A 14,665-nucleotide genomic window follows, 5' to 3' on the forward strand; every position below is an offset into this window, starting at 1 on the left:
TAAAAAAATATAATTATATATATTGTCTTCTTATATTCTTTATATCACACATTTCAGACATCACAGCATACTATAAAGATCTTATTATTACTTAAGCAACATTTTCTGAAGTAATATTATAGTGGTCCAAAAGCAGACAATCAATATGTGGATAGTGAATGTTTACAATGAATATTGGTCCTCGGGTTGCAGCTAAATACATTTATTTTTCATTAATCGACTAATTGCTTGATCTAATGGTAAAAACAATTCGGAAACACAATTTTCTAAAGTTAACGTCTTTAAATTGCTTGTTCTGTCCAACCAACAGTCCAAAACCCCAACATTTGCAGTTTATTATCCCATAGGAGAAAGAAAAGAAGCTAACCCTTAAAACCGAGAGCTAACAAGGTAGTGTTTACCATTTTTTGCTTGAAAAATAACTTGATCGTTGATCAAAAATAGTTTCATTAAGATACATTTTCTGTTAATCGACCAACTTGAAAAACTGAAAAATTGAAAAACCAACTAATCATTTTAGGTCTAATTGATTTCCATAAATATTTATAATAGCAGCCACAGAAAAATGGATGTGATGTAACATATGGCGAAATAACTGAGTTATTTCTAAAAGAAAGGAAACAGAGTTTGATTTGCAGGCTCTGCTTTGCTGATCCAGTGTGAAATGGATTGAGCTATAGGTTCAGTGTGTTTCTGACTGTCACTTGTTGGGCTGAACGCCTCGCAGACTCGTAGGCTACACGTGATGGTCGGTGCGCGTCACCGAAGCGCTGTCGCTCGCCTGGAGACTGGAGCTGGGCTGACTGACACTGTGTGCAGCAGGCTACTGTAAATAAAGAATACAAACCCAACAAACTAGCACGGAACAAATAAGCAAGCCGGCCAGCATCGGGTTAACTGGTAGTAGTTTCTCTCATTCATTCGGCGAGTTGTCTGTTAGGGTGTTTTTCAGTCCTTTTTTTATATTTTTTTAGATTTGAGCGTGCCAAGTAGAGGGAAAGCAAAAACATGGCTGGTTTAATGGCAGGTTTTGGTCATTACACCCACGCCGTCGTCCGGGGAATCCCCGCGTCTCTGGTCAAAGAAGCGCTCCGGAGCAGCCAGTCGGTGGTGGACCTGGCCCAGGCGCGGAGGGAGCACGAGGCGTACGTCGAGGTTCCTGGGGACGAGGCTCGGGCTGGTTGTGGTAGAGCTCCCCGCGGACGAGTCGCTCCCGGACTGCGTGTTCGTGGAGGACGCGGCCGTGGTGTGCGGTGACACGGCGCTCATCACCAGACCCGGGGCAGAGAGCAGGAGGAGAGAGGTAGGGAAGTGTCAGCTTCCACAGCATGATTCAATATGCCGAAAATTAAAAAAAAAAAGTTTGATGTGGAAGTGGAGAGGAAGGCGTCATTCCCCCCTCGTTTGCCTGGTGTGCTCACTTGGCATGCAATTAATAGTCTGTAGGGGTGCATGTTTTGTGATAACTATTAAGGTGGCTGATCCATGTGTGACAGTCTGTATGTGATTATCAGCAGGGATTTTAAATTACATTCCTTGTAAAAGCAAGATTTTCCCCTCGAAGTCTTTAGGTCAGTTCATAATGAACTCAATTAGCGTTCAATGCAGATGTGTAATGCCACATTTAATCTTCAGCAAACATGTGTGAAACTTAAGTTTTAGGCTTATATCCTGCACGAAGCCTCGGCTACATCTCTTGAAGCTGTTTTAACCACCAGCTTTAACATATCGAGATCACATTTTAACCATATAGTGCACCAGCCTATACAAAGGGATATATATGGTCATTAGGCATTAGGCAACGCCCATTTGAACGACGACAATGCTTTTTTTTTTTCATATAATATGCTGCACTATAGATTTTCTTAATAAGGCAACAGTTAAAAAAAATATATATATTTTTTTGCACCTTTAATTAAAGATTGCATAATGAACTTTTACTGGCGATGTATGGACTATCTATTGTCAGTTGTCACTTCATATTGCATGTAGGTTGTCAATATAATTCATGGGATGTGTTCAAAGCACCTTTTAAGGTCTTACTTCACAACTCGCACAGTAATTGGCTGATTAGGATCATGACAACCTAAAGAAAAATTAAATGTAGACATATACTTTAGGGACTGAGGGGTTTTATGATTGTTGAAATGAATGAATGAAGAATTTTTTTTGAAAACAAAACAACAACCCTGTGAGTGCACCCAGTTGCTTAGTGAGGGTAAGTGCAATGTAGGGTAGCCCTGTGTGTGAATGACAATGATTGAAACGGTAGGACGGCTTTTGCGAAAGCCCCTGTCATTTCACATCAGAGTCTCTTCACTTGGCTCACTGGTGCTAATGGTCCCCAGCCTCACTGGCGGCTGGGATACTGATTGAATAGGTCGCCGCTGCTACCTTCAGCAACCACATTTCATTTATTCTGAACGTGATACAAGTTACATTTGCATGCACATGTGCGCACGCCTTTAGCACTCTGCCAAAACCCTTTCTCGCATTTAAATTGTGATTTCTTTCATATTTCATAAAGGGATAGCAGTGATTTGGTTTCTCCCCCCTCTTCTCATGCTCATGGGAGGCGTGAGCTGTGATGAATGAAAAATTGGCAAAGTGTGAAGTACAAGAGTGTAAATAATATCTTTGTAAAAACAGGATTGTTAAACTCACAGCTGGATTCCATTGAATGTATGACTATTTATATTTATTTAATTATAAGGGATTCCGTTAATTTTGGATTTTTATTTTTCATAATTAGATCATTTCCTGTGAAAATGAAATGTAATTATCTCTGTGTGAGTTTAAAGTGCTGGCCTGCTGGATGCACTGTAAAACAAAATCAACATATTGACGTTTTCACATTAAAGTGAGCTTTAAGGCTTTTGTTCCACAGTCAAGGCTATTTGGCAGTTTGGGGGACTTTTTAATTATTTAATTTAGTTTAATGATGTTAATATTTGTGCCTTGTATGCAACTGAAGAATAATGTAATATAACCACACTCAATGTGTTGCTCATAACACACAGTTATATGCATCATAAGCACAATATTTAGCATTTTAGCTACAAAACCTGAGATGTTGTTCCTCGTGATGCATGAGGTGCAAGATGTATCTAAACACTGTCAGCATTATGGGTGTTGTAGCTTTTATAAACATTTTCAGAGTGTAGAAAAGTTTTCTTCAGACTCTTATCTAGCCTGCTGTTTACAACAGCTGCTGTGGCAACAAATGCAGCTATCAGTTATGCAGGAGCATGTCTCTCACCAGTCGCATTGCTTGCCTGAACCTCCCTCGTGTGTAACATATAATAAAATAATTACAATGCTTAAACTTTGTATTATTCACTTACCATCAGATGGTGCCGTAATTATTTTCTACATCTTTTTTGACTTGAGAAATTATGGAAAATGGGAAACTTGGGTCTTTTTTTTTTATCTGCCCTCTTGAGACTAAATCATTTTGCTTGTGAAGGTGAACTACAATTGTGTGATCATTCACTTCCTATAGACGAGACAAATGCTTCTCCTGTCCGTGTTCGATTGGTCAGTTACAATTATACTTTCATGTTTGAAGTCTTTAATATAGGCAAGTCTTTAGGCATGTACTGAATAGACGGAATCGGAGTTTCGGGCTTCTGGTGGAATCGCAATGCGATGTGGCGGGCCTAGAAAAGTGAGCACCAACTCTACAAGGGCCGCCATATTGGACTTCTTCTCTGCGTGTTTACGTTGTATTTGGCTAGTTTTTAGTGTGTAATCATCGCTCTTCTAGTTATGGGATTTGGACACCGAAATTGTGTGGTGAAAGGATGTTCAAACAGTGGGAGAAAGCTAAATAAATGGGCAGAATCTCATTGTGAGCTTCACGATTGCACTTGTTTGATGAAAAATTGCGACCGCAAGCCCCCGTTCGAACTATTTCCATTTCCAACAGCACTAAAGAACAATGATAGAAGGCGAGCATGGACCAAAGCTGTAAAGAGACAGGATTACAATGCGAAGTCTTGGGAGCACAAGAAATCTTCGCGGATTTGCAGTAAGCATTTCATGCAAGGAAAACCAACAAATGAATTCCCTGATCCTGAACTCGACCTGGAGTATGTGGTAGTTTTATAATAATTAACAAACACAAGTTAGGTATATATTTATAATAGCTTACCCTGCAACACAACTCCAATAAGCACTTATGATATCGCCAGTTTTCTTGACTGCGCAGATCCATGTCGAATGTGGCGTATGGGAAACTTTCATTGAGTACATTTGAAAGATATTTGTTTCAACCAGCCAGAGTCAAACAGTCTAAATGCTTTGCCTTCTTTGTATTCGTTCAAAGTTCGTTTATGAAACTCGACATCGTTCCCTGGGTGGTCAGACATTAAAAATACCGTTATATCGCTGAGGTATATCCGTGGCCAAGAAGTCATGCTGTTGTTTTCATTGACCCAGCCATCCTGCAATGTCAAGGGATCAGGCACTGAAACGCCACTCGGCATAACCAAAAGCTTAGTCTTTTCTTTTTCTGTGATTGAAATTCTTTCGTTAGCTGTTGGTTGCTCCTCAATGCTCATCTCTGATGCAGCAAACACCCACCAGTTTTGTTCCTGAAACCTTTAAATTCTGCTTGCGGCAAAATTCTTTCAAAGCTTCGACTTTCCACATCTGAACCTCATCATAAGAAAGGAGTTCAGAACTCCTTGTAGAGTAGTAGGTTTGTTTACAAATCAAACCCCAAAAGTAAAAACCCGCTTGAAAAATAAGCTAAGTACAATGTAAACACGTAGAGAAGAAATCCAATATGGCCCTTGGAGAGTTGGTGCTCACTTTTCTAGGCCCGCCACACCAGCATGCATTGCGATTCCACCGGAAGTTCGACACTCCGATTCCATGTATTGAAATAATAAGCATCTCTCATTCACTGGTGGTTGAATGGTGAGGGTTGATTTTCATCACCTGCACCACAACCCTATACATATCAATGCCATGTCACTAGTTCATCATTGATTTCAAGAGAATCTAGCTTTTTATTCTACACAATCAACAAACCTGAACTTTAATTGGATGAGTCTATTTTTTTAACCTAAAAGATTGATGAGTGACTACCAGGAAATGGCTTTTCTATCTACTGCATGGTTGGCCCTGGCCGTGTCTCTTTTTTCTCTGCCTTGATTCACATATTTTAAGCCCTCTCAGTCTTCCATTTATTGCTGCCAATTTACTGCCAAGATGTGTAAGGCAAGAAAAAGCCTCTCATTAACATGATCGGTGATTTAACTTTTGGAAGTCGATTTGGAGTCGTGCAGACATTAATGTACTCTAGGGCAAGTGAGTTATTCTCTAATCTTAATTTCATAAAGACCAACATAAATTCAGGTTACTTAACCATTAGCCAGGATAGTTCTATGTGCTGCCAGGAAGAAACTTGGACTTGTCCTTTGGACTGTCGTGGGAAACTTTCTAAACTCGTAAACTCTTTGAATCAGATAATGTGGAGTGCAGGTGGGCAATGCAGCAGGAGCATTGATGTGGGAATTCAGAGGTGTTCTTATCTGAGTTGAGAGGAATCACTTGTTATTGTTTATCACTTTAGTCTGTTTTTAAATGCTGTGGGATTTAGTTGTTATTCTATTGGCCTCATCCATCAGGTTCTGCTTTGAATTCCCATTTCCTCTATTCCTCTAAGCTTCTCGTAGACTCACTGCAGGAGAGATTAACTAGTTGGTTCACACAATTTGATCAATTTCCTCTCTGCCTTTGTAAAAGGTGAGGCCTTCAAGTTTTGTAATTGATTGTATCCATTGTAGAGTTAATTATTGTTCAACCCTATAAGACAATATGGAATTGAATACGTTACTGAACATTTCTTAAAGGTTTCAGAATCGTATCCATTTGGCTGTGGCTTAAAAGCTTTATTATCATGGGAAATGGACTGAATGATTGTTCACTGCAGACTGCAGCTTTTTCCAAAGACACTTCAACAAAGAGCCAAAGTTAATTATTCCATAATACTTAACACTAGTCTGATAAGCAGAAACGGTTCACTAAGCTGGATGCAGAGCTGCGGAGCTGCAATGTCAGCGTAAGGTTTACTTTCCTGCCTATTACAAATCCATTTAGAAATCATACTTAAGTGGCACAAGTAAAGTTTTATTACATGCATTTCGTGATTTGGTGATATACCAAATGATTTTCTTAATGTCTAGCTTTTTCAGAAGTGAGATAAAGAATATTTTATCAAGGCCGACAGGAACACATATCTTTAAATGCATTTCATGGCCCCATGGGTCACAATTATAGTTCTATAATTTTATTTGTATTAATTATTTGCCAGCATAAAACAGTATGCTTGTTTTCCTATTGTACACAGCCACTATGTACTGTGTAATTATAGGGCAGAGGGACTGATTTGATTTATTGTCAGTTTCAAACACATTTGATGTCTATTTAGATGTTTTCCAACTGATAATAAACATTAGATGTGTTTTATACATATCTGTATGAGGTTTACGGTCTTGTCTTTAGTGTCTACCAACAGAGATCTTAAGGCGTTGAATGGTTTGTGGCAGTTATTGACTCCTTGTGTCACTAGATGCTCCGACAGCCCAGCCACAAAAGAAATTCTCACTTTAAAGTATTCTGCATGCACAGAGAATATTTCCCTGGCCTGCTGACAACATTTGTGTTTTTCTGTCAGCCCTCCCCTGACCTTACCAAATGTTGCCAAATGTTCCTTCCTGTCACCTTCACTGTCCAAATAACTTATCTATAAATTCAAACAAGAGTGCATCAAGCAGCCTGTTAATGTTCTTATGAAAAAATTCCTCAAGTATTTATGTTTGGCAGGACGTGGGTGCACTGCAGATCTGGTGTGGACGAGTTCACAGTCATCGTACTGTTGAGTATCGTCACCACTCTCTGTAGATGCTCCGATGCAGGTTTCGAACTGCTGGCACTCCTTGTGCCAATTATAACTTGCATGTTTTGGCTTGCTTACATACTTTATTGATCGTTTTTCATCACCATCTCAGGTAGAGGAGTTCAGGTGTCTATAAACCTTTCTATTCGAGAGGGTAAAAGGTTATAGCAGGATTCAAAGATCGGGGAAGTTTAAGTTGCAAGATTATAGCAGTTAAGGCTGAAGTAAAGGGACAGTTAATGGAGTTAGTTAAGCAAACACCAAGTAGCAGCAGATGTGCCTTGGCCCCATGTTACACAATTGGTAGTTACAGTAGGTGGTTCATGGGTGGGAAGCCGGTGAGGGACCGTGTCCAAAACCAGCAACAAGGACAGCAAAAAAAGGAACTTGTTTTTCCAGATTTGTAGTAAAAAAAAAATGCAGCACAATGTTTTTGTCAATAGTGCCTATTTATTATTTTTTTTACTAATATTTGTGTCAAAGTTAGGTTCCAATTTGACCTCTTTCTGAGAGCGGCCTGAACCACAAAACATCATTCTCACTGTCGGTAATGACTGAAACAGAAAGTAGTTTTCTCAATTTCCTCAGGATATCTGGGTTCACTCACTGTGACAGAGTGAAGAGCTGCGCAATCACAGCCAATCTGCTGCTCCTCCATTTTCAAACCAGGCTCTTAAATGACATTATAAATAACATTTTTGCTTTTGCAAAACGTGGTGGTCAGAGAGGGCAAAAAGGTAAGCATGCATGAACACAACTTTTGCTGTGCCACCTCACCACAAGCAGGTTTCCTGTGGTCTTGAAAAATACCAAACAAGTACATAGTCATTTTGCTGAAGTCTGATGAACGGCTTCACATCATTTTGGTTGTCTCACAGTAGCTGCAGTTGGGTGACTTTTTCCTTTTGTATTCAAAGCCTGAAATGCAGGTTGTGCTGGCAGTCTCTCAGTCTGACAGTGAAGACAAACTTAATTGCCTAAAAACAAAATCCCTTTCTGACACTTTTTACTCCCACTGTTTTTACTGAAGCAAAAAGACCTGAGTTCAGAACAAGTGAACGGGGCAGTGATGTGTGATTTAGCTTTATCAACTGAATGAACTTCAGATTAAATCCACCATGAAATGATTACTAAACCTGCCACTTTGAACTGGTACTGCTCAGACACTGTTATGACTTGAAGTGTACCCATTATATGTTTTGGAAGTGCCAGTTGATACTTAATGTATCTTTATAATGGTAGACTGCTGTAAGCAGTTACTGTAAGTTAAGCTCACTGAGCCTGGAAAATAATGGTCATTTAAAAAGTGCTAAAATCTGTCATAACAACTGTAAAAGGTTTAGGTGTCAATTTAAGTTTGGAGACAGGATGGAACATTCTGCTTCACAGACACAATATTTAGGTCATGTTTTTATAGACGTAATATTTAGGTTCTGTCCTCGCAGGGTATGTGTCCGTGCAGGCCCCTTTCTCGTCATGCCTCATGTAGCAGCCCCTAACCTAACACTAGACAGCACAGAAGCCCTGTTTTGACTAGACGGCGTGCAGATGCAGACTCCTCGCCGTCCTCCTGGCTCTTATATGACTTCCCTAACGGAAACGACCTGGTTTCCTTCAGGGAGGCTTGATATCCGCGTGTGAACGGAGGAGGAGGAGGAGGGTGAGACACCTGGAACCCGCCAGTAACATATGGGCCGGGGTCAGCGTGCCTTCCCCAACCGTCTGTCACATTCCTACCACATTTAACCTGCCCTTCCTCTCACTGTTTGTCTGTCTGACTCCTCGTCTGGCGTGCTCGTTTGTAACATCGCAGTGCTGCTTCCTCTCCCATCTTCCGTTTCTGATTCATTTTCTTACAAACTGTATCGAATCATAATGTCTTCCAAGCTCTATCTCGGGTTAAGCTGATCCCATTTATATTTAACAATCAGAAATTCAGGAATTATAGTTGCTACAAATCAACCACTCAACAATGTCGATATCTGGCAGTGAAAAAGTAAGAATCTTTTTCACTAAGAAAGTGGTTAGCCTGCTTCCAACACAGAAAAGAGAAATGATATTCCCAGTAATATGATAATAGCGATACTAAATTACTGTGCTGCCGAGATGTCTTTTGTTGGCATGACAATGTACTTACATTGAAAACACATTGAGAACCAGCAGTGAAAATGAAGTCTTTGCATTCCACTATAAACAGTTTGGCAGTAACCCAGACATCTAAACCTACAGTAGCTTCTCATACTTTGACTAACTAACTTTCACATACCTAAAGCAGATTAAATAACAGAATATTCAAAGGGTGTAGGTCTAAATTCAAATGCATGAATATTGCTAACTCTCATACACATATATATGTATAAACAAGTCATTTATACATTTATAAAGGGTTAGCAGTTCGGTTTAGAGCATAAAACTGTTATTTTTGGCAATAATGTTACAGCTTGTGATACTACAGTAACTCTCTGTTCACAGAGTGATTGCTTTTGACTGGACGGTGCTACAGTACCGATGTTTACAAGCAAAAAATACTAAAGTCTTTACTAGGGTTAGGGTAGACTGAGGGTATAAGCCTGCAATTGGCCGCGCATTTCACGCGGCATTCTCCTCTCCTTCCGCTAACTGCCTGTTACTAATTTGCAAAGGCACCGTCCCTGCATCCTGTACTTAGTGCCACCCAAGACGATTGTGATTGGTTTAAAGAAATACAACAAGCCAGAGAGTTCTTTCCCCTATAGCAGGGAGATAATGGCTGTAGAGATAGGTCTGCAAGGGTAAACTTAAGAAGGACTTTACACACAAGCTAAGGTATGAAAATACAAATAGCTGGTGCAACCCATTCCAGTTTCCTTTTTTTTCTGGATTTAGCATCATCACAACACGTGATCAGCACGTGCCAGTACTTTGCCTCTCGTGTGTACCAGGAAGTCTAGCGTAAAGAACTCTCCCCCCACCCTGCCGTCACCTTGCACCCTGCCCCCTTTTTGCCTCGGGTTCACTCACGGCAACCCCACCAACCCAGCGCGGTGCAGCAACCTGCGAGACAGCTGTGGGACTCTCATGAACAGCAACTCCTCTCAGCGTCGCAGGATGACCGGGTCACGCTCAGCCGTCACCGTGGGTGTGTAAATATCTGGTTTGGTATGTGAGACGGAACAGTGGAAGACACAGGAAGTGGGCCGGGCACGGTGATGTTGAGAAAAGTCACGCTAAGGTCAGAGAGGGTGCAGCATAGCTTGAGACAAAACCCCTTTTTCACTTGAAGGTTAAGGGTTGAAAGTAAATTTCTAATAAAATGTTACTTATATTTATAATCCTTTTCTTCTTCTTCTTTTTTGGTTTTCTTTCCAGCTATTTGCTGCCTTCTGAATCGGATTCATTATTTTGCAAACACAAAGTGAAGTGAGAGGTGACACAATACATTTTGGGCAGACATGGCTACTAAAGACATTACATTTTGTATAAATGTGATTTTTCTTATTTTCAGAATGAAAGATAAGATATTTAAATGCTATTTGAAGATAAAAAAAAACAAACATCAAACATAATTGCTAAGCAATCGATAGCTCTTTCCAGGGATGTTTGTGTTTCGGTCAAAGAATGGTGAACCTTGTCGTTCTGTAGTGGACCAGGTTGCTTGGTAATGTTTCACCTCTGATTGGATCGCCATTAGTCTTGAGCAGAATCCTTTGTTTCTAGAATGTTAATGAGAGTAAATATGTAACCCCCATGAGCACCTGTACACCAAGACATACCATCCATAGCTAAAGAAAGTTGTTTGGATTCCTAAAGCACATTACAAAAGTGACAATAACTCTTAAATACTAAGTGGTTGTCAATTCACTCTTTTGCTGCATGCTTTTGACATATTTATTTGGTTTAAACATCACTGACGGATGATGTTTGAAGGCAGATTACGCAACAAAAACCTCTAATTGTGATAACTCAGTGGATGCGGTAGGATTGCACTTATGTACTTAGTAGTGGCCCTCACTTTAATACAATGATTGCCTCTGCAACATTTTGCTGCACTTGTAAACATAGCAGCAACCGGTCGAGACTAAGTGAAATAAATCTTTGCACGCTCTTATAATCTCTCTCTCTCTCTCTCTCTCTCTACTTTCTGCCTTTCTTCTGTCACTCTTTGACTTCTCACTCTCACTCTCTCCTCTTTGTTCAAACCTAACTCACTCCCTGAGAGATACAAACTGTCAACTTCAACTTCATTGATTGCTGGAGATGCAGAGCCAAAAAGAATCTCCTACATCTTGCAGACCATAACCATCAGTCTCTCCTGTCAGTCCAGTTGTGATTAAATGCCCAGTTTTCTCTGCTGCCACCAAACATAAACAGTATTAGCAGCTGTCGTTGTATCACATATCAAGCGACGAGACTAAGATCCTATAGCCATGCTATTAGCTCAGTAAGGCTAAATGCTAACGTTAGCATGTCCACAATGACAACGCTAATGTCAAGCATGTATAATGCATGCAAGATATAAGCAGCTTCACCATCTTAGTTTAGCATGCTAACATTTTATTTAATTTGGCAGGTATTTAGTCATAAATCAAAGTATTGGACCATTTTTAATTTTAATCTAATAATGAAAAAGTTAAGGAATCGCCAAAGTTATTGCATTTCATCCTCAGCGGGAGTGTGAATGCGAGACCTTGTTACATGTGTCTCTTTTATATCACTGTAATTTGCACACTTTGACGTTTGAGTCCTGATCAGACAAAACAAGCAACGTTTAGATGTTGCCTCGGGGTGTAGAGAATTATGTGATGAATTTTCACTATTTTCTAAAATTTGAAACAATAGATCGATAACGAAAAACAAGCAGTAGCAGTAAACAAGTTTGTCTGCATGCTTTAAACATCATACTGAAATTCAGACATATGATTGGCTGTTTGTAGTGTGTTGAATGTAACTGAATAGTTGAACATTAAAAAGTTGAGAACGTGTCCTTCCTCAACAGTGTGTGACTGCAGGTGTGAGCCTGTCAAAACACTCCTCGTATCCTACTTGTAATTATCACCAGGAGGTTGACAGGATTTAGTTTTTTCCCCAGTTGGCAGTTTAAATTGACATAACATCAGACTACTTGCTTAAATTATTTACTTTCCAATGAGCTCACACGAGCTGAAATAATCTAATTCTGTACATGATTCAGACATGTAGTGTAGGCAGGGGCTCAGCGCAGTGTTGAGAGAACACGGTTAAACTGTTTTAGTTTTGGCACTCTGTGTGAAACAGAGCAGTGCTCCTGGTGACTTGGAGCTACATCAAGAGTGAAGTAAGTCATGAAACTGAACAAGACCAATTGTATAGTTTCAGTAAAAAACAGTGAAATAGGTCACAAGTTGAAAATAAACTTTTAAGAATCTCAAACTCGTTTTAAAGAAGCACTTTTTCCTTTATTGAATTCCTCCAAGTGCGACTGTAACTCAAGGCCCTCCTTGTTCTACACTTCCGTTTCGATGCACACCTTAAAATAAACTGCCCTTTCACACCCTTTTAGTCATTCATGATACAACCAATCTTTAAGGGAAATGCATATGAATGTGTACTTTTACACACCAAGTAAAGCTCTCACCTGCAGACATACCTGCATTTCACCCCCTATTCCCATCTATCTTGTTCCACTGCTATAGAGAGCAGGCACACACTCAATCATGTCAACGTCATGTCTCATTGTTGGATGCTGTCCTGGGAAGACAAGCTAAAGCAAGGCTCAGCCATATTTTGTACATCGCTATAGCGGCATCTGTTGAAAATGCAAAGCCTTCAGAGCAATAAGAAAAGAAGGCAAAAACACTGTTTTCACATCTGCTCAACTCTTGAAACACGAAGCCAACATTGTTTCAAAATGATCTTTCTGACGGGAACATGACAAATTTGTGTCTGCAGCACGCTCCAGGATTTACTTTATTCCAGTCATCATTTCGCTCCTGTTGTCTTCTTATTTTTTTATTTTGCTCTTTTTCCCCGTCAAACCTGTGCTGCAGATTTATAGAGATTTAACCTGAAACTGACCAGGAATGCATCTTTCTGTTTTTATTGACATATTTCCTAATCACAAACGGATGATAATTCATCATCAATGTGAAGGCTTTGTCTTTGATGCATGCTTCACATGTCTTCTCTTAATTTTTGGCCCATCCATCACAGCGTGGAGCAAATATATCTGTCACTGCATGAACTTCTTCTGCTCTCTGCCTCGTTGGAAAGGCCTACTCATCGCTCTTTGATGAAAGTGATATATCTCAGACGCTGATTTCACTTCAGAACCGCCCTCTCTGAGTTAGCATTTTTTCTCTGCTCCATCATTCAGTCTAACTAATGATGTTTGCAAAGCAGTTTTTTAATTATGCCAAAGTACAGGGGCACTCTCAAATTGAATTTAACACTGAGTGAATCTCAGCTGTTGAATAATATGTGGTTCTGTTGAACCCATTTGTATTTTTTTCGTGTTTCTGAGCAGGATGATATGAAATGCATTTCATTCCATCAGAAGAAATTAAAGACTCCTGAATTCTGTGAGCAATTTAAATTGGGTCAATAGAGGCCAGTCTAATGATCCAGTGATTTAGAGGATTCAGTAAGAAAGCATTCATTATGCACTGAATGCTCTCTGCACAGAAGTGCTCATAGCTGGAGTGAGGAGTATTCTGTTCATTTTCTTTTCATGAGGCCTTAGAAGGAATAAGACATACACTAACATCAATATTCTGATAGTGAAGGTAATTGAATTTTAAATTGCTGTTCTAATAGAGTCAGTCCCTAGTCTAAGGTTTCTCTGGATTACTTGGGTATTAGCACGTCTTTGAGAATGCGTGTAGATTTAATTTAACAAGTTATTTCAATTTGAAATATCTAAACTGAAGCTTTAGTTAAAGCTGCAACTATTTTTATATTAATTACCAAATCTCGGAAAATCTCCTCAGCTCTATGAACCATTTTAGCATCCTTTAGCTCTTTGTTTTGGTTTTAAAGCTGACAACTTTACTGTTTACAATAAAAGAGACATCCAAACATTATTTTGTCAAAACATGTCAACTACATTACCCACAATGCAACTATATCGCTCATCAGTCAAAAGATTTAGGGATGTTTTATTAGTAGTGGTTAATGTAGCCTCGAGCTGCCGGTAGAGATAAGATAAGTGGGCTACAGAGGTCTGGTAATCTCACTTTTCTTATTATTGTTTTTTCTCGCAGCTCCTTCTGTAACCACAATCGGCTTAAGACTGCACTATCAGATATGCAGTACTACTCTCCAAGACCTGTAAACAGACTACGATGTGTAAAATCTGTGCACTTCTCCTTTAATTTCCTCAATACTGAAGCAAATATTTCCGTAGTTTACATTAACTGCTTGTTAGCATTTATTAGTGTCTAATTGCATGTGTGTATTATCAATTAAGCACGTCTTCATTCACACAAACAAGCTCACTGTGTGTGCATGTGAGTCCATTCATTCTCAGACGCAGGAGGTGAGACCCAGGTGTCTAGTTTCCACAGGAGGGTGAGTCAGGAGACAGTATGTGTCGACCGGGTGCCACAATGTTCTCAGAGTGTCAGGAGGAGGCTGGAGGCCACGGGGAGAGTACTCGTCTGTCGCATCTCTCGCACCTACGTGTAATCTGTGCATGTGTTACAGTAGTGTGTCTCAGCTGCATCGGCTTTGAGTTGCTGTCATCAAACAACCTTTAATTCATTCCAGTAATTTAATTTAATTTCACACAACTTCCAATCAAAC

The 14,665-nt window shown here is 39.8% G+C and overlaps 1 protein-coding gene across 1 annotated transcript in view; it reads left to right on the plus strand.

Moving 5' to 3' along the window:
• Positions 1-739: 739 nt before the first annotated feature.
• The window catches only part of ddah1 (dimethylarginine dimethylaminohydrolase 1), a 68,283-nt gene continuing 54,357 nt past the window's right edge, over positions 740-14,665 (plus strand). The window contains 2 exon segments of the mRNA XM_029429020.1: positions 740-1,158; positions 1,160-1,303. Of these exon segments, the coding sequence (XP_029284880.1) occupies positions 1,009-1,158; positions 1,160-1,303 (294 nt within the window). The 5' untranslated portion in view covers positions 740-1,008.

The sequence above is a fragment of the Cottoperca gobio genome, chromosome 4, assembly GCF_900634415.1.
Source record: "Cottoperca gobio chromosome 4, fCotGob3.1, whole genome shotgun sequence".
Classification (NCBI taxonomy): domain Eukaryota; kingdom Metazoa; phylum Chordata; class Actinopteri; order Perciformes; family Bovichtidae; genus Cottoperca; species Cottoperca gobio.